This window comes from Camelus dromedarius, chromosome 7, assembly GCF_036321535.1.
Source record: "Camelus dromedarius isolate mCamDro1 chromosome 7, mCamDro1.pat, whole genome shotgun sequence".
NCBI lineage: Eukaryota > Metazoa > Chordata > Mammalia > Artiodactyla > Camelidae > Camelus > Camelus dromedarius.
The window spans coordinates 29,324,542-29,345,826 of NC_087442.1; the positions used below are offsets into that span (position 1 = coordinate 29,324,542).

The 21,285-nt window shown below is 37.8% G+C and overlaps 1 protein-coding gene across 9 annotated transcripts in view; it reads right to left on the reverse strand.

The window, feature by feature from the left end:
• The window catches only part of ST7 (suppression of tumorigenicity 7), a 229,856-nt gene that overhangs the window by 135,212 nt on the left and 73,359 nt on the right, over nucleotides 1–21,285 (reverse strand). Inside the window, exon 1 of one of the 9 annotated variants that reach the window (XM_064487408.1) lies at nucleotides 9,614–9,814. The exons of the other annotated variants lie outside the window; for them this stretch is intronic. Within the exon in view, the coding sequence (XP_064343478.1) occupies nucleotides 9,614–9,731 (118 nt within the window). The 5' untranslated portion in view covers nucleotides 9,732–9,814. Of the gene's footprint in view, nucleotides 1–9,613; nucleotides 9,815–21,285 lie in introns of those variants that run through there. 9 annotated transcript variants of the gene reach the window in all.

The window sequence follows — 21,285 nt, forward strand, 5'->3', positions numbered from 1 at the left end:
TTATTTTTTAACATTTTTTATTGAGTTATAGTCATTTTACAATGTTGTGTCAAATTCCAGTGTAGAGTACAATTTTTCAGTTATACATGAACATATATATATTCATTGTCACATTTTTTTTCGCTATGAGCTACCACAAGATCTTGTATATATTTCCCTGTGCTATACAGTATAATCTTGTTTATCTATTCTGCATATGCCTGTCAGTATCCCAGTTTTTATTACTGTTTCTTTTGCTTTTTCTCCCTAGGTCTCATTCCAGTAAGCTGATTAATATCCCACCCCTTTTCAGTCTGTGTTTCAAAGATGAGGTTTAGCTTCAATGCTCCCTGGTGGGTTTCAGCACAGCTCGCCTGGGCTTCAGAGAATTGTAAGCCTGAGATTTTGAGTTACCATGCCCTGCTTTACTTTGTCTCAAATCCTTTTTGCAATGGCCTCCACGTGCCTTTACTGCCTAAGCACCTGTCTAGTCTCTGGTCTGGATCTGACACACTGCATTTCCTTCATCCACACCTGAAGTTGGGCCAATTGCAGTGGCTACATCTCCTTCCCAGTTCTGGCTCCTACCCACCTGCCTAGTCTGCTAGAATGAATTAGCTCTGCCTGGCCAGATGCCAAGAAGACACAAATCAAACTCAATCAATAGGTGGTAATTAAACTTCTGCCTCAAAAGCCCAGCAGAGGTTGTCAATGGGATTTCTCAGTGGATCCTGGCTACTAAGCAAGGATGCAATTTTATGTTTAGTTTTAAAACTTGAACTTTCTCTGACAGGATTCTTAGAGAAAATAATAGTGAATAAAGGTAATAATGTTATTTTAAAGGAAAAATGGCAATCAGTGCAAAAAATAATCTGAGAGGACCTGGCATTTCCGAAATCAAAACACCTATCACACAGTAGATCATGACCAATCTTCGTTTCTAGGTGAGCCAAACAGAAATACCAACTGAACAGTGATGTAGGTCACCTTCAAATCTAATCAATTCCCTTGTTTTAGCCTTCAGTCTAGCCTCTTTACACCAGCCATTTAGAAGATACACTAATACAGAATGACAGGGTGCAGAGTGAGGGCCAAGGACTTCAGTGGCCTTAAGCGTGAAGAGTGCTGCTTTCACTCACTCATCTATACCATATTTCTTTTAAGAATGTACCAATATGAATATGCTTTCCCCTCCCATATCCAGTCCATATCACTGCCTTAAATAATCATTCTTTTAGGAAATGTGAGGTTAGAAAAAGTCTCCCCTTAAGTAAGAACGATTCTGCTTATGACATTGGTACATTTGCTCTCACCTTAAAAATAAGAGGCTGTTGAATTAATCACTGAAGCATACTGAATAAACTGTGGAAGAGTACTGCCCTGTTGGAAAACTCTCCCTCCCACTTTCACAACCACTGGAGATTTCCAGTTAGGTCTAATGATCAGAAACAATCACAGCCATACAGACTTTCAGGAGATTTCTGGTTTACCACTTGAGTGGAAAACAGTTGCCGAGGAAAAGCAAATAGAACATAGAGTGTAGTGTGTTCTGCCTCTAATTCCTCTTTCACAGGCTCAACATGACATCTAAAGAGCAAGATGTTTCATGAAGTTTGCTCATGATAACTTTTTAAAGATCTTATTACCATATCTTTACCCAACTGGTGTGCTGACTGGATTACTGAGCTCATAGCTGGGGGCCACCCCATCTGTTTACCTCCGTGTGCCATTCAAATACTATTACCTTCTATGTGTGCCATGACGCAGAAAAGGTTGGGGAGCCCTGAATTAATCCTTGTCATCTAGGCCTTATTTTTGCATAGGCCATGTTACCATATGGTCCCTCTGAAGAATGATAATATGTTTAAGCTGAAAAGACCTCATATCACCTCTTCCCACCTGGGGCTTCTAAATGTAAGTTCCATAGGGAACTAAGAGATGTTAGTTTAATCAAAGAAATGGCAATTTGAGAAATACTGAGTTAAAGTTAAGTAGATTGTTTTTGGTGCAGGATGTCTCAGAAGCTTCTATATGCTGAATACACTGTGACTCTCCAGAAGGGGACTATAATAAATAATTTATGTGTATTTAAGGGTGGAGCCCTGAGAATATCTTTTTTTTTTTCAATTGTGGCAAAATATACATAACAGAAATGTATTATCATCTTAACCACTTTTAAGCATACAGTTCAGTAGTGTTACTATAATCACATTGTTGTGCAACCAGTCTCCGGAATTTTCATTTTGCAAAACTGAAACTCTATACCCATTAAACCACAACTGCCCATTTCCCCCTCCTCCCAGCCCCTGGCAACCACCCTTAGAATATCTTTAGCAAGTAATAATTCACAAAACACACGTTGGAAAAAGGTTGCTTTATCTCTTATAGTTCACTCCCTCATCTTAAAGATGAGAAAATAAGCCTGAAGATGTTAAGGAATTCGAGGAATTTGTACAATGTCACAAGTTCATAGTGCGCCAGATCTAGAACTCAGATTGCTGGACTTTCAGCCTGACCTCCTTTCACAACACAAAGAGTAGAAAGCTAGAATAAGCTAATAATTATCCAAATTCTACCAACATCTGCTCTGAAAACACCTAGTATCTACCAGATCTATTCCAAATAAAGGACTTTTAGGTGAAAGAATTCTCCTTAAAGCCACACTAAGTCCTCAATATTCCACATTGGGGTGTACATAACATCAGGAAGCCCCAATTTAAACACTCCATACCTCCCTTGGAGCATCAGTTGTACTTGATGATTACATGATAATTAAATACTTTGATAATTAAAATAACCATGGATATACTGCAAGGGTGGATGCAAAATTAACCTAATTTAAAAGGGCTGCAAGGGGACCTGTTGCAGCAGTAAGCTACACTAGCCTGTGGCCCCACTGCCTAGAGCATCCTCTCCCACGTGTCTCTAGGGTGTGTGGCAGGGAAGCAGGAGAAGCACTGCACAGAGGGGAAGAGCCTAAAATCCACAGCAGGACCTGGGACACAGCTCAGGAGGAGCAGCCTGGTAACCAATGAACCAAACTGCACCTGGACAGTTCATGTCAACACGGATGCGCTTTAATACTTGTGTCTCTCAGTGAGCATCCTCAGGCTCCAGAGAAGGAACAAGCTAAGATAGTCTTCCAGTAATAATAGTTAACTAAAAGAATGCAGAAAGGAGTGATAGCGTCTATTGCTAGACATCAAGTTTAAGATGAAAAGGGGGAGTTGGTCGCAGAAGAGAAGAGTTGAATTACATGTCAAACTCATATTCAGAAGGTCCATTGTGGGATGGCATTTAAATTCCAGCAGCTACTTCCTCTCTCTGCAGATTCTAAATCCAGAAAACTTAAAATAGTTATACTGCATGCTCATTCATTTTTGAAATGAACTTACTAAAATTCAGTTATATCAAATCACATTACAAGAGTGAAAATGGAAAATGTTGTTCTCCTTTCTTCGGAAAATTATCCAAAGAGAGAAAGTACAACCTTTTTTAAAAAAAATTCTGCTAAGGCAGGAAGGATAAGCCATTTTCCTTTAAGATCTCTTAAGTTTTTAGCTTTCATCCATAGGCTACTGCCAACATTCTAAGCTTTAGAAATTACTGGCAGGTTTTCAAATATAAAATCCAAAGTGATAATTTTCTTGCCTTTATTTTAGCTGGGCCTAAGCAGCTGGCTTGAAGCAGCTGGCAACCCGAGAGCGAAATAAAGCAGAATGAAGCCAAGCATCTCCTTGACTAGCATCACGTGCCAGGGCAAGGCCGGCTTCAGTTCCACTTGGCGTTTCTTTTTAACCTGTCTCAAAAGATCCCTTCTCAGAATGTCTGCATCAGTATGTTAATCCTGGCACTGGGCGCTGGGTATTCATTCTTCCCCCAGCTGCTCTTTGCTTCACATCCTCTAAAATCATGGTTCCCCTCGCCAAAATGAAATGCAAACTGGTACGTTAGTCAAAGACACAGAGAATGAGCGCCACGTAAGGTGAGAGGCATGTGCCGTGAATATCAATGTAACACAAGCAATTCTAATCGGTACGATGGGAGCTGACACACGCTAGTTACTAACTGCACAGAAGAGGCTGCAGTTAACCTTGGTGGAGATTGGGAAGTTCTGCTTTAGTCACTTAGAGGAGGACTTCATTCTTCCAAGTGAGTGAGCAACAACTCTTGATTCCCAGCTCCCGAGACGGCCAATTATTTTCACAAGCATGGCCAAATTCTCAAAATAAATTTAAATTTGCATTAATTGAAGATACATGACATATTGTAGATGGGTGGTGGTAAAGTAGAGAAAACATAGGATGAAACAGTTTGTGAGAAAAAGTCATTCTTAGCAGTGGATGGTCAATTTATAAACAACGTCCTCTAACAATGTTTCAACAAGTAGGATAAAATAATAAGAGTAATAAAAACAATTAAGTACTAGATCGGAGCCACTACCCACCCTGAGGCAGAGAAAGAAAATGCTTTTTATAAAAGGAAAGAACAGTAAAAAAGGAAAAGAAAGAAAAAGATATTCATTATGCTTAAAATGTGTATTTATAACGAGAACAGTAATTTACTTAAATGGGACCAATGTCTAAAACTGTAAACCCCGCAATAATACACAATGTTGTCTTTCCCACTTTAGCGTGTAAATGAGATTTCCAAAGAGGCCTGAACTGTCATACCTACTAAATGTTTCCATATACGTCTGAAAACAAGACAAAAAATACTAATTTGTAGGCATGAAGTAGAAGATAAAGCAGCTTTACCAGCTTGAAGAAAACACTCCTTACACCGTATCCCAGCACAGCCAAAACCATGTCAGTAAATAATTGTTGGATGCTGAGTGAAGTGTCACTGTGTAAGGGAATTTAAAAGAATTTATTAGATAGCCTCCTGGCTAATACAGTTGAAGAAAAGCACTGGAAAATTAATACCTAATTACCTGCCACTGGTCTGACAGAGTCTCTCTTTAACCAAACTTCACTCAGGCTCCTCTGAATCTTCTTCCCAACTAGGTCTCAACTTTTAGACGGGCATGTCTGCCTTTGTATCGCCAAACTTTGGCAAGAATTCTATTAAGTAGGTTTAGCTAGAATCCCCCCGCCCTTGATATCTTATCACCCTAAATATCTGATCAAATTCCTCATCCTCCACTGGCCCCCAAGTGATAGCTGATCTCTCTGGCCAGTCTTCAGCAAGAATCCTGTTACGTCAGTTTAGCAAAGAACTGCCCTATCCTCTTAGTAATTTTCTATCCACCAACACCCCCGCTACTCTCCACTTGTTCCTGGGCTATAAATCTCCACTTTCCCTTGTTATGATCAGAACTGAGCCAAGTTCTGTACTGAGGTCTCTTTCTCCCTATTGCAATAGTCCTGAATGAAGTCTTTTAACTACTGTCCAGCTCTGGTTTTCTCTGTCAGGTCTTAGTCATCGTGCCACTCTGGAAAACAGTTTGGCAATCTTCAAAATGTTAAACATAGAGTTACCACAAGACTGAGCAGTTCCACTCCTTAGGCACATACCCATGAGAACTGAAAAGATACGCCCTTGCAAAAACTTGTACAGAAATGTCCATAGCAGCAGTATTATTCAAAAAGTCAAAAACTATAAACAACCCAAATCCCTATCAAATAATGAATGGATAAATAAACTGTGGTATATCCATAAAAATAATAATATTCAGCAATAGAAAGAAATGGAGCATTGATACATGTCACCACATGGATGAACCTTGAAAACACTGAGTAAAATGAAAGAAGCCAGTCACAAAAGACCATAATGCAGTATGATTCTATTTATATGAAACTTCCAGAATAAGAAAATACATAGAGAAACAAAGTAGGTTAGTGGTTTCAGGGGATAAGGGGAGAGAGAAATGAGAAGTCACCACTAATGGGGTAGAGTTTCTTTTGGGGGTGATGCAAACGATCTAAAATTAAATAGTGATGATCGTTGCACAACTCTAGGTATACTAAAAACCACTGAATTGCATACTTTAAAAGGGTAGATTTTACTGTATGTGAATTATATTTCAGTAAACTGGTATTAAAAAAAACAAGTCATTGCCACAAGTTTGTTCAATAGGTATTTGTTGAGGGCCTACTATATGCTGGGCACTGGGAAAATAATACACAGACATGGTTCCTGCCCTCCCAGAGCTGACAGTCTTGGGGAGGAAGCCTGGGTTTAAACCTTGGTTCATGACAGTAATCTGGGAAAGTATCTTACTTCCTCATCTATAAACAGGGTTAAAGGCAGTACTCAGGGGCTGGCACATTGGAAGGGCTCCCTAAATGCTAGCTATTACTGAATGAATTATAAATACCGGAGAAAGAATATAAATAAAAGAAGAGGGCTTATGTTGGGAGGTTGGAGAAGGTATCTCTTCAGGAAATGACATCTGGGCAGAAACCTGAAGGATCAGCTAAAGGTAGAAAGAACTGCAGACAAAAGAACGTGCAGAGAAGTACAAAGGTCTTGAGGCAAGGAAGAGCTTGAGGCATTCCAGGAACTATGTGTGATCACCAGACACTAAGCACGTGAGGGAAAGATAAGCAGGAGCCAGAATATGCTGGGTCTTATGGACCAAAATTAGTACTTTGGATTTTATTCTAAGTACAATGGAAAATCACTAAAGGCTTTTAAGCAGAAGGATGACATGATCCAAACTACATCTACAAAAGATCCCTGGCCGCTATGAAAGGGAAGAGCACATAATCAGAAGGCTACCGCTGTGTTCCAGGGGAGAGATAAGGGTGACTTGGATTACACTGTGGAAGAGATCCTAACGACCTTGGCTGGGCTGAGACACACAGAAATGAAAACACGGATTTGCAGCAGAATCCCTTCCGTTCTGTTCTACACACGCAGTCTGCACTGGGTAGATCACCAAAGGAAGAGTGAACACGATGAGGAAGAAAGTGTACCGTAGCAGACTTGAATCAAAAAGCCCTCAAATTCCTATTTTCATTGCTAACCAGCTATGCAATCTTGGCAAAGACCTCCTCCTTGAGCCTCAGTTCCATATCAGTATGAATGGAATAACAGCTCTACCTCACAGGGTTACTCTAAGACTTAACAGACTTAACTGAGTATCAGGCAGTGTGCCCCCCAAGTGCTAGTTAACTTAAGAGATACACCCAAAACAAAAACAAAATACAGATCGTGATTAGTTATTTGCTTCTCTTTAAGGTCAAGCTGCTTTTGGTTTTGCTTTGCTTTGCTTTGTTTTGTTTTGTTTTGTTTCAGTGAGTATGTGTTAAGCTTCTTCAATATACTCGAGCCTGCAGAGAACACCGCAGGGATCCATCTACTTGTTCCATGGCACTTATTTGCTGGGAAACCCATATGGTTGTCGCAGATAAGTCTTTTCCCATAGACACATCCCTGGGAAGCAAGTGTTATTTAAAGAAAGCTCTTCCCTAAACAAGCCCAGGTCAGGGAATATATTGACCTAGTGAAAAGCAGTGACCATTTTGCTATAAAACAGGTTTATGAAGCAACCAAAATAAGGAATGATTTTAAGAGATATTTGGCAAAGTTTGTGACAAAATTATCCTGTTTATATGTTTAAACTTCTGCTGAAATTAATAAATTATACCCAAATTTTACCTGAAAAACACAACACTTTGGTCTTGCCACTGGTGAAAACACGCCTGTACACATTAGAGTCATCATCTTTTCTAAGTATATTTGTAGTAAGTGTACACCTGGGATTTTTCTAAAGTTAATTAAATGGGTTGTAAAAAAAGCAAATTCTTCTGAGACTTTTCTGGAAGCCCCTGATAGAAGCATATAGGGAAGTAGTTTTTTAATTACCCTAATAGTTAATATTTTTTGCTGATTTATAATAATTATATCAAATTTCTTTCTAACATTCTTCTAAGAAAGCATTAACTAAAGGAAAAGCAAAGGTTATGTGCTTATTTACCAGTATGTTGAGTCAGATAATGAAAAAGAAAAAAAAAAACCTTTCTCATGTGAATTGTCCCACAAATTTTTATCTTCAACAACAACAAAAAATTTTGCTTTATGGTTTAATAAAACTCCATATTAAAAAGTCAAAGTTAGCAAAACAAAAAAAAACTTTAAATAAATGTCATATTATGTTGTCATAGCTATAGTAATTACTGAATAAATATGAGGAAATCTGATTACTTCTCTGAATAGAGATTTAATGTTCTGAAAATTATTGTACTTCAAATATTCTACACAGACACTGATACAGATTAATATAAATAATGCCTGCTGGAAATTGCTATAAATGGCACACATTGGCATAAAATTATGTCTGCTGGGTGAAGGGGACACTGAAGGATAACAGCACCACAGGTATTTTCTGATTTAGTGTATGTTTTTAAATCCAGCTTCCTTCAAAGAGCAAATAAACTATGCTTCTATTAAAAAAAAGGAAAGAGAAGAAACCAAGAAAGCAGCAGATGGAATTATTTTATACAAACATAAGCATAAAAATCTTTCTTTATTACCTCTCAACTGAAGGAAACACAGTGAATGGAAACAAAAGCTTTATCATTATGAAAACTTTTTATCTTTGTCCTGGCTTAAAGAGAAAAAAAAAGAACTGGAACTGTATTTTATCATTTACGTAAAATCATCAGTCTTACTATGAAAGGAATCTTACCACTCAGATTTGCTTTCTAATTTAATTCTGCCTAGAACTTCAAAAGAGACCTGAGTGAAATTAAAAAACAAAAACAAAAGCAAAGTCACAAAAACGCAAACACTTAAGATTCTAATTCCAGTTATTTTTAATTTTACTGATATACTTTTCCAGTATAGGACAATGCCACTACTACAGTATGCTGGAAAAAAAAATAGCATTTTAAAATATCCTTAGTGGGTGGGGAGGACATAACTCAGTGGTAGAATGCATGCTTAGCATGTACGATGTCCTGGGTTCAATCCCCAGCACCTCCATTAAAAAAAATCATTAGATATAGGTTAATGAGAGAGTCTCAGCAAAGGTAAAAACCAAGGGATTTCTTAACTTTCTCTTTCCTTCCTCTTGAAAGATAAAAAAAGTAAAAGTTCCCAGCATTTTGTGCTCCACTCTATCTGACCATCTAAAGTAGGGGATTAAGGCACCAATAATTCTGACGGAAGTGACAGAACTAACCCATATTCTGGCACAGGCTGCTTACAAAGTGTGCTGGCCAAGCTCAGGAAGTACTATTTCTCCCTCTGTCTCCCGTCCTGAAGCCTATCCCATGTTTGGTGTACAGAGTACATAAACATTCACCTTTTACCTACAAAGAACATAGATTTAATATAATTTACCTAAGATAAACTAGTGGAATTACACAAATTTATTGTATCCTAGAAAATTCAGCATATATAAAATACCACAGAAAAGGAAGAGAAAATAATTCCATGCATGAACGGAACTGCTTTTGTTGCTTAGCCTTCTAACAGAAGGCTGTCTTTGAAATAAAGTCCATAGATTACTATGAAAGTGTGATTAAATTTCGTATCACTATGAGCAAAAGATTAACAAGCTATTACCTTTAATTAACCAGTACTGATTCTCATCTCCTTGGCAGCACATGTGCAGCTAGAATGAGCTCTCTGCTTGGAGGTTTAAAAAGTATAAGATAGAGTCCCTGCTGGCGAGATTACTTACCATATGCTATAGACTGAATTGTGTCCTCCTGAAACTGATACGTTAAAGCCCTAACCCGCCGGGTAATGGTATTTGCAGATGGGGCCTCTGGGAGGAAATCAGGTCTAGATGAGGTCATGAGAGTGGAGCCTTCATGATGAGACTGGTGCCCTAATAAGAGGCATCAGACAGCTTCCTCTCTCTCCCTCTCTCTCTGCCACATGAGGATACAGCAAGAAAGTGGTTGCCTGCAAGCCAGGAAGAGCGCCCTTACCAGAAATGAATTGTTAGCAGTTTGACCTTGGAATTCACAGCCTCCAGACTCAGAAATAAACCTCTGCTGTTTAAGCTGCTCAGTCCATGGTATTTTGTTATGGCAGCCCAGAGTGACTAATACCCCACCAAGTCACTGACATATAAGGAGTCCTTCAGAATAGAGGACAAACTACAAATACAATCTGAAAATGGTCTTGGATCCTTAAGCTTTGTCCTACATATTAATTTTCCAAGTGACAACTAGTATAATACTGTTTATTTTCTCTTTGTCACAGCAATGGCTACACATTTCCTTTTAACGTCAGTGTCACACTCCAGTACCCACTCATAGGTAATCCTCCACCTTTACTATACCTATGGATCCAGATGTGCCATTTACGGTACTGCTTCAACTTATATTCTTCCTCTCTGAAGTACAGAAGTAAAATTCAAACTCTCTGACTAATATTTTCTGGAGAGTAGAACATTTACATCTAATTTTTTCTTATCATTAAGTTTGAGATTCAGATAATCTATGTAAGTTGTTCTTTGGGTATCTAATTATTTTACATGATAAATTATTTGCATCAAATTACTTGTAAAAATTATTTCTACTACCCTCCTCTCCCTTCACCCTTAACACATACACATAAAAGTTGTAGAAAGTAAAGTTCAAATAAATTTCAGCAAGGTGGCCAGTGAAACGGCTGGGCTAATGGGCTTGTGAAACCTGCCCTTCCTGCTTTTCCTGTTAGTGAAGGAGTCTTTAGAGCTGAACTGCATGACTGGGATTGTAAAAAAAAAAAAAAAAAAAAAAAGCCAAATAGTGGATCTGTCTCATTCCCTACTACCTACTCACCTCGGAGACCTCAAACTCCATGTCAGACCTCTAATTCCATGATGCTTATAACTGGCTTCACAGAGAGGAATTAGATTTTTTTTCCTATTTATTTACAGGAAAGGCAGTATTACATTAAACACTATCTTAATTATTTTAAAATATCCTGTAAACTATCATTTTAATGGAATTACTTTCATTATTACCTATTAGCTTTCACACGCATTTATAATCTTTAAAATCATATTATAGTTTCTGTTCCGTTTACATTACACCTTACATGTATTGCCCAAGCATTTAGTCTTCATATTTTTCATTGTAATGACTTGATGAGATCCTGCCATGATGATGTGGCATCACTAATACACCAGTTCCCTTTTGATAAACAATGAGGTTATTTCCAATTATTTGCTATTGTGAGAAACAACAGGGTTTGATCATGGTGTGCACACATATTTCCTTGGGATAGAGTCCTAGGAATGGGACTACTGGCCAGAGGATTTTAGCAATTGTTGTACTTTTCCTCTGATTTGTCTCCCCTCCTCCATGAGGAACTGTGACAATTTCTTCACCAGCAGTGAACAAGTTCCTGGTTTCTTTTAAAAATAAAAATGTACAAATTTTGCCAACATGAGATGTTCTCTTTTGTGATGGGGGGAGATTACCTTTAAAATTATAAAATGATATCTATGTGCTATAAATTTGAGCACAACCTTTGACAGTGAATTATGATAAATGTTTTTCCATGTACACTTTACTAATCATATTGCCCTTTGTGTGAATTATCTGTTTCGTCCGTTCATCTATAAAAGTCTCAATGTTTGAGGGATAAAAACAAACAAGCACTTTATACAGACAGCCCTCCATATCCTTGGGTTCCCCATCTGTCAAGTCAACCAACTGCAACTGAACATATTTAAAAGAAAAATTCCAGAAAGTTCCAAAAAGTAAAACTTGAATTTGCTGAGTGCTGGCAACTGTTTACATAGTATTTACATTTTATTTACAACATTGTATTAGGTATTGTAAGTAATCTAGAGATGATTTAAACTATATCAGAAGATATGGGTAGGTTAAATGCAAAGACTATGCCACTTTGAGCATCCACAGATTTTGGTATCTGCAGGGGTCCTAGAACCAATCTCCTGTAGATACCAAGGGATGACTGTACTTTACAGATATTCTTCATCAGTCATATTGGTACAGATCTATTTTCCCACTCTGCTACTATTCTATTAAAAACTGTTACTGAACATACATTTTAAATATTTCTCAAATTTATCTTTGTCTTTGTTTTTCTATGCCTTTAAACCCCAAAAAGATATATTTTCACAGTTCTATCATATATTCTATTTTATTTTATTTTAGTTTTTCTAGAACATGATTTTTCATTAATTTCATCAATTCATTAAGTTCACTAATTTATTTCAATTTTATACTGGTATATAGTAAAAGATATTGATATACTTTTTAAAAAACTGCTACTCAGCTCCCCAACACCACTGTAATCCTTCCTCTTTTGGAGAAAATATGTTTTATTATATTGCTTATATATTGCTGAATCTACTTCTAGACTCAACTATTTTTCCATAGATCTGTGTTTATACTTTTTCATCATTATTACTCATCGCTCTTCTATTTGGGAAGTTCCTTGGAAAGCTCTCATGTTTATTTTTCCATTAGATCATTCTTTCAAGTTCCCCCTAAAATCCCAGAATGATTTTGACTGAAATTGTAGTATATGCATAAGTCAACTTTTAAAAGTCAGGAGCTGGATTTATAAATTTAAATGCTGCACACATATTGAAAGAATGCTTTGGCTTTCTAATACTTGTTTTTCATTTCTTTCAGACTGAAGAAGCTTCAGACCTATTTCCTCAGACTGTTGTATACAACAGGTCTCTGTGATTCTATTTCCATGCCCCAGCCTTTACTTAGTTCAATACGTACTTGAAGGCCCACCATCTGCTCTAGCTACAGAACACCTGGAAAGAGGCAAGGCTTTCAACTCAGCTGGAATCACGCAAGAGAAGAAAATTAGTTCAGCACTGTAATTAGAAACCTTTCCCCCATACTTGGTGCTGCAGTTATGAGTTACTTGATATTCTGCTTGCTTTGTTTGCATTTCCTGCTTCAACTGATTCCATAGCTTTCAGACCCATTTTGACCTCCATTATGCACAGGCTCTTCTTCATTGACCAGTCAGTGCCCAGCCCCACCCACAGACTGTCTCCAATGGACTGTTCCTCCCCTGTCCAGCCTGCTTGGCTACCCCTAGACTTTCACACCAAAGGATGCCTCCGCACATGCGTCAACCAGTCACACTGATCAAATGGATGTGAAATTTCAAAACTAAATTTTAATATTTAAGCAAACAAATCCTGTAAAAACTGGTGGAAGCCTAAGGCCCAAGGTCAGAAATAAACTGAAATATAACTAATAATTAGTTGGTATATAAGAATTTGATTTAATATCAAGAGTACTTCTGTACTTCACAGGCTTTTGACCACAGGCACTACTTTCATGAAATGAACTATCTGAAGGATGACATTGTTCTCAATTCCAGAATAAATCTAGATCTATATGTCTCAGATTAGCAGGAATTTTGTATATCTACATATATATGTCAGGAATACTACACACACACACACACACACAGAACTTTGCCATGATTTGTGTTCATTCTAGCATACATAAGGTAAAGAAACATTTCTTGACTTGAACACTCCTCTTTTCCCTTTAAATGATAATTTCTATTCAAGAGCACAAGTTATACTTGCTAGATCTCTGATACCATCACACAGCATGTGTATAAACACGGCCAACAATTGTAAATGCTGAGTTAAAATTTTTCTAGGTTGTAATTTCTCATAAAACAGGATAGTTATGAAAATAGGATTTGTAGTTGTACAGCACTTCTTTTTTCTGATATTTGGTTTCCTCTAAAGAATTATGATACTAAACTTCACTACATTGAACCAAGAAATCAAAGCAAATTTAGTTTTTGAGTGAAGAATCACAATGTTCCTTCATGAAAAAGAGGTCTCCATTAAAAACCAAAAGAAAAGATGTATAACAATGGGTATTAAATAGAATGCATTTTAAGTTTTCCACATTAACTTTTTTATGCAAATTAATCATTAATTTCTGAAAACAGATAAAACTAAAGAAAGATTATGTTTTACTGGGAAAAAAAACAAAAAATTCTAACATGCAAACTTTATGGGAAATAACTGCTCTTCTGCAAAAAGAAAATGTGTTATTGATTTCCCTGTCTTATTCAGATAGATAACCTGACTAGCTAAAGAATAATCTACTCTCAAAAAGCAAAAGCAGATGTGTTTCCAATCACTCACTCACACATGTTAAGCAGTATTCCTGATGCTCTTGACACCCACTTACAAATACAATTTATAAAGAATTTAAAAATTAAAACTCATGAAAAACAGCGTGCTTTCCAATGACTGCTTATATAAATCCTGGAATCTGGGGCCCACACACAAGAAACAGCTGTTATCGTAAGTCAGAGGAGTCAGAGGCACTGCCTCAAACCAACTGGGGTTCTGCAAAACATCCCACTTTGATAGGATTATTGTAACTGCCAGACTCCACAGATGGTAACAGGACTTGAAAAAGAACTGGAAGGGATCCTGATTTTTCACCCCTCTTAATTTATGGCACAGATTCTTGATCCCAAAAAGTGACAGGTCACATTCATATACTACTAAGTGACAAAACTCAGGTCTCTTGTCTCTTTCTACCACACCACTTTTTTCAAAGACATTTTGTTAGAAGGAAAAATAAGTCACAATAAAGAAATTCCTTCTACTATCAAATTGATGATTTAGTATGGGTCTGAAATAACATAACTAGCTGATGTCAGAGGTCTTCAACTGGGTTACTTGCTATATTTAGGCATCTGATGCCAAATAATCAAGCACAGACACATTAGTACATTAGTCAATCAAACAATCTCCTATTAGGAGGAGCCCTCACACAAAGCATTCCTTTAAACAATATCTTACAACTCCCTAAGGCTTAGCTCTTACTTTTAAAAAATTCACATCAAGAAGAATACTACAGAAAGAATACTAATTATGTCCAAAATACAATGTTGTGAACTGTATGTAAAACAAAGAAGTAGAAAAAACAGTCCCTGGCATAACAAATTTAAAATTCTAGTTTTAGTTCTGTCCTGGGCCAACTATCATTCACAGACAGGGCAAAAGAAAGTACTTTCAGACATATTAAGAATGAATGGTACATATATCAAATCATTATGTTACACATCTAAACTTAATACAATGTTACATGTCAACTATACATCAATTTAAAAAAATAATGTATACATAATTATAATGAGATAAATAGTGGAATACAGCTATAGGCATGTTTATGAAAAGCTTTAAATTGGGCACAATTTAAAATCATTACATTTTAAAAGGTTTATCCTTCAAATCGTTAGAAAAAATATAACATAAATAATCAATGAAAACTAAATCTACAGCTTTAGATCATCCACAAGTCAATGATAAGCAGCATCTCTCTCTCTATTTCCTTCATCCCAGATACTGATACAGTGTTGAAATGGGCAGGATCAAAGTTAGAACCCCACAGTACATCATCAGAATTCCGCCCCGCTCCAGAGTGACTCTGATATAAAAGGATCCCTTATATGTGCAAAGCTCCTTCTAATTTACACTTTCTTCTATTTTATTTCAATTAATCTCACATAACTCTGAACAGGAAATACACTCTTCAATAATGCACTGAGACCCTTTTTTCCCCTAACACAAATCAATAGTCCTCCATCTTACCTGGATCATTAAACTGAAACAAGAAGTCCTACTGCCAATTTAAACAGAAAGAAGGAAGAGTACACCAGCAAGATACTTGAAATTTACTAAAATATGAATATCAACAGCACCTGATATTTTGTCAGATAAATAAATTCCCACTACCTCACTGATCAAACTGGGACTAAGGTAGGTTAGGTACAGCCTAGTGGTTGGTGCATGCAAAATGATGTGAGTGCAAATCCCAGACCCACATGACTAAGAAGAGGTGCTAACTCAGGACTAGTGAGTGAGTGTCTAGGGTTCCCTGTACCACATCATCACTAAATATAATACCTAATGTCCCTAATTCACCTGCTTTTCCTTTTAACTAGCCCATATTTCTTCATCTCTGCAAAGGAATATGAGATGGATGCATTGCTAAAATCCAAATTTATTTCTCTGCTGAACTTCCCTGATATGTTCAGTAGAGAATTTCATAGCAATTATATCCATCAGAACTACTGCTTGTTTTCAGAAAATAATGAATGTGTTGGGAAAATGCTCACAAAGAATTTAGCAGGTAAAACTGTCTTGTTCGTCACCCATGAAGATATATTTGTCAAATTACCAAATAAACCAAACCAAAAAAAAAAAAAAAAAAAAAAGCACAACATGTTACCCTGCCCTCAAGCGCAGCACATTTACAGTACGGACCAAGTATGATAAGGGCATGACCAGACAAAGGCAAAACCCACTTATATTCTAGTTCACAGTATCCTTTTAAGAGGAGAGAAATGCAAAAAAAATATATGTCATCTTCTAGGCGGACAGCTCCACCCACCACCACATTTAACATGGGCCATGAATCCTGTCACAAGCACAGAGGGGAAGAACAGTTCCTGATCCTGGAAGGACTATGAGAGCCTTACACTACGGCACCTGAGGATCCAGGCTGACAGTTCCCATAATGGAAAAGGCCAGCAGAGAGCACAGAATTACCAGGCAGTGCCTCTGTTTCACCGACTGTGTCCTTTCATCTAGCTCATACCCAAAGGAGGTGTGTGCACAAGTTCTAAAGTATGACAGATAGAGAGTGATCTATACTAGGTATATTAGCTAAGGTCAGAACTACCTAGAACACTGTTTGGTGCATCACTCTCTCACGCCACACATAACAATCTATCCTCCCTCAGTGTAGCTTCTTCCCGCCATGCATATATTATGAGGGCAGCTGCATCTGTCTTTCCATTTCCCCCCACTAACTATCCCAGGTCCTGGAACTTGGCAGGTGCTCACTAAAGAGTTGTTGAGTAGATGTATGGCTAGAAGGAGGTGACCTGCTAAGACCTGAGGGACTGCCTCAAAGGAGGGCTGGGCTGAGGAAGAAGCCATGCAAATGTGGCAGCCCAAAACTGTGGTAAGAGGACGGTGCCTCCTTCTCCCTAGTTCAAGCCAGTGCTGCAAGGCAAGATCCAGAGGTGCCAGCTACAAATGGAAATAGAGAGAGACTGCAAAGGATCAGGGTAAAGATCCTAGTGAGTAATGATGCTGAGGAGCTTGGCAAGGGGAGTCGACATTTAGCTCTGGTACCTCCAGGGCACAGAAAAGAACTAAGAGAGCACAGCCCAGGAGACCAGGGCTTTTACTGGTCAGATGCCCCAATTATTCTTCTAAAACTGCCTAGAGAAGACATTGATTTTTTGCCTAAAGAAGACGTTGATTTTTACAAATTATTTTGGTTTGAGTAAAAGACTGTTTCTTTTGTAAAACTGTGTTCTGTAAAAACTCTGACTTTTCCCTTCATTTAAAAGTTCTCTGCAAAGAACAAATAACCTAAGTGCTCAACAACAAGAAAGTGATTAAATGCTCCACACCACTGAATGGTACATAGCCATTTAAAATGTTGTCTTTCAAAAATAGTTAGTCAGATATACAAAAGAGTCATGACAGAATGTGGAAAAGTGGGGAAAAAATGGATGATACAAAACTGTACAGAATGTGAAGCATCACATGGAGTAGGTTTTTTAAAGACTGGAAAAAATATCACTTCTTCGTATTGAAATTACAAGTGACTGTATAACTTTCTGCACTTTTCAAATTATCTCTACTGAAGATGTTTTATTCATGACAAGAGAAGTTATTTATTGTTAGAAGAATAAGAACAGACAAGAGTAGTTACTTTCCTGAAACGGAGGGTTACAACGCTATATCTCCAAAAGCCTTGCTGGTGCTATACACGGGGTTAAAATCAGCCGAAAGCAAAGCACACCGCTTGATCTGTTTAGTTTCCTACAAACAGGGTGCAGGTGTTACTACAACAGGTCCTGGAAGAACAGTAACTTTTATAAACACCTATGAAAAGGAGAGTGACCCTGGGTAAAATTTAATTATGGCCCTTTAAATTGCACCATACTAATAAATGATGGCATTTTTGGTTTTCAAATCTTCCCTTTCATATCTGCCCTGTGAAATATTCTGGGAAACCAGATCCGAATCACAAGGCCTTGGACACTAACGCTTTTACTTGAGAACAATGCATAAATTATTGATGACACAGAGACTGCACTGTGTTCAAAGAGTCTGCAGCAGATGAAAAGCTTTTATTTTGGTAAAGAGCAAGAGAATGGGGATAAAAACATGTGGGTGGCTAGACTCTACTAAGGGCTGCCAACCTTCATACTTCCTTTGGCCTTCGTTATGTGGCCTTCTCTATTTCCTTCAGATAATTTCCTGTGTCGGTTAATGGCACTACCATCCATTCAGTTCCTCGAACTAGAAACTTAGGAGTCATCCTTGATTTCTCCATCTAACCTCACTCCCCACACCCAATCTAACAAGCCCCATTGGTTCCACCATTCAAATACATCCTGAACACATCAATCTTCTCTCTCTCTCTCCACCATGACCACCCTGAACCACCACGTCTCCTCTTATACAACAGCCTCCTAACTGGTCTCCCACCACCACTCTTGCTCCACTGGCCTCTTCTCTGCACCAGCAAGACTCAAGTTCTTTCACCTGTCAGAGCCTTTGCACGTGCCGAGCCCCCTCTGTCTAAAACTCACCTCTTCACAAGGCTGACTTCCTGAAATCCTGCACCTTAACTCTCAAGGGCTCTGAAAGGCTTTCTCTGACCACCTTATCTGTTTGGTAAATATAGATGTGCTATATATCTGTTTGATGCCTGCTTTATCCATCAAGCTATAAGTTTCACTATTTCCACCTTATTTACTGTTCTATCCCTAGTAGCAGCAAAACACAATATGTTTTAATGAATTGAAGAATAATTTGTTACATCTGTAATTTGTGGTATTTCTTCAAGTATGTTAGAGTGGAACAGGGAAAATAAATCCCTGACTCCCATGCCCATTTCTTAAGTCATTGTTTACTTCATATATTTTCTCAGCATATTCTCTCACACCAATTTCTGGAATAAAAATTTGGAATGGAGACTTATAACCATGAAAAACATCCCCAGCCTCTAACCACCTGGTATTAAGCTGGCTAACCTATCCTCAGATGTCACAGACTTCATATTACATTTACTTAATCCAAATTCTTTCATTATTGGCAGCCTAGGAAGTTTCTGACAACGCATGGAAAGTATAAAGAGCCAGATATTAAGTAAATGTAAAATCATATTGCAGCTGGACATGTACATTTGCGTGGTTTTAAATTTTTCACGGAAGACTCTCTAAACATAATTCTATCATTTGGACACCATATCACAGGGCCCACCACACAGATTCTGGGCAAGATTCAGTTCTTGCAATCCAATGCTCTACTTGGTAAAATCTCTCCCTAAACCATCTCATAACAACACTAAGACTGTCACATGCCTGTAATTAAATCTGATGAAACATTCAACTCTTAGGTTACAACTGTTTACCCTGCAATAGTAACCATTTCTAAACCCTCTTCATTTAAATGTTTAAAATATTTATCTCTTCAAATGAAAAAAAAGATTTGAGTGTCAGAAATAATTCTGAAGGATGAACACACAAAGTAACAAAAAAGTGACTTTTTTTAATGACCGATGTCCTTAGTTTAGCATTTTGTTCAATCTATTCAATACAATTTAAATGTAAGATCATGCAGTACAAATATTAATTCCTCCAGAAAGCTTTGTTGCAATTTTATTTATTTATGTACTTAGTGCTTAATATATAGCAGCCCCTTTATATGCCTTGTCAAATCCTCCCAGCAATACTATTAGGTAGCCACCAATATTATCCCCATTTCATAGACCAGGCAGAGGTTTAGAAAGATCAGTAGTGTGGCAAGATTAAGCCTAACATAAGTGGCCAGGCTAGGTGATAAATCCATTAAGTTCATGCTATTACCCTTAACTAGCCTACAGCAATAAACATATGAATGAATGTTTCAGCCACAGAGCATTTGAGGTGTTGTCTAGACTCTTCTCAGATTACCACTGTCATTCTTCTATTTTTAAGTTCAGAATCCTTAGATGTTTTCATTACTCACTATAGCTCATATCATCATTAAGTGACCGAAAAAGCGTTTAGTTAGTATATGGTATATTCTTGGCCCTGTCCTAGGTATTGTTAAAGCAAAGAAGAACAGAAGAAAGTCTCATTCCTGAGGGACTAACCAGAACATAGTGGAAAGCATAAGTAATTACCACATGATAGGTGGCATTCTGGGAAGCAGTGTGCAGCAACCAACTACCTCCCCAAGAGAAGCTTAAAAAAGTGTCATAGAGGAAGGGACACATGAGCTGGGATTCCAAGGACAAGCACAGACTCTGCAGGCAGGAGAGGGAAGAAAAAGCATTCGAGTTAGTGGAACAACACTCTGCAGAGGTGTGAAATGATAAGCATATGGCCTATTAGGTAAAGAGCAAGATTTTAAACATAAGCTGGAATTGACAGTGCCCCAGAAGAGAAAGAAAAACTGCATTTCACCAGACAGGCTGAATGCAGACTAAAGGGTCTTACATGCCATGCTTGGAAAATGGGGCTCACCCCACGGGTGATGGGGAGCTGGGAGAGGCAGGGGACGGAGCAGGGAAAGCACAGACAGACAGAGAGACATGGGTTTGACTCTTCCTTATGATACCTGAGAGGCTACTGGATTTTAGCAGGGTGCATAATATCCCTGAAACACAGTTTCCTGAAAATCACAGGCAATATACTCCTCATGGGTTGCTGTAAGGTGTAATTCTATCTGTCTTTCTGAAACATCTCACACAAAGCAATTGCTGAATGCTGATGGGACTTACAGTCTCTCTAGAACTTGATTTCCCTTTAACTGAAAGGTGGAAATCCTAAAAGAATGGAATCAATTAGAAGTTGGAGACTCAGGGAAGGCCCCTGTATTTCTTACTCTTAGCACAGAGCTTAATACATGTTTGTGAATAAATGTATTCTTTCCGCAGATTTTATTGATCACCAGTAATGTGCCAGGCCTTGAGATAACTGCTAGGTATACAAATTGAACCAAGCAGACAAAAAAAAAAATCCCTGTCACATGAAAAGGGCAGGGGAAATAGACAATACACATTTAATAAATTATATAATTAGAAGGTGATAGTTACAATGAAAAAATTTAAGCAGGGTAAGGGAGTGGGGAATGCCAGCCAGTGGAATGGTCAGGGTAGGTCTTGTCAATGAAAATTCAATCAAGTTAAGTAGAAAAAAAGGAATTTTATTTGAGCTAAACTGAGGATTATACCCCGTGAAGCAGTCTCAGAAAACTCTGAGAACTGTTCTGCCTGTTGGAAGTCAAAGGCACAGTCATATACATTTTCGAGACAAAGACATCAAAATGACATATTTCACATAAAGTTCACCAAGAATACA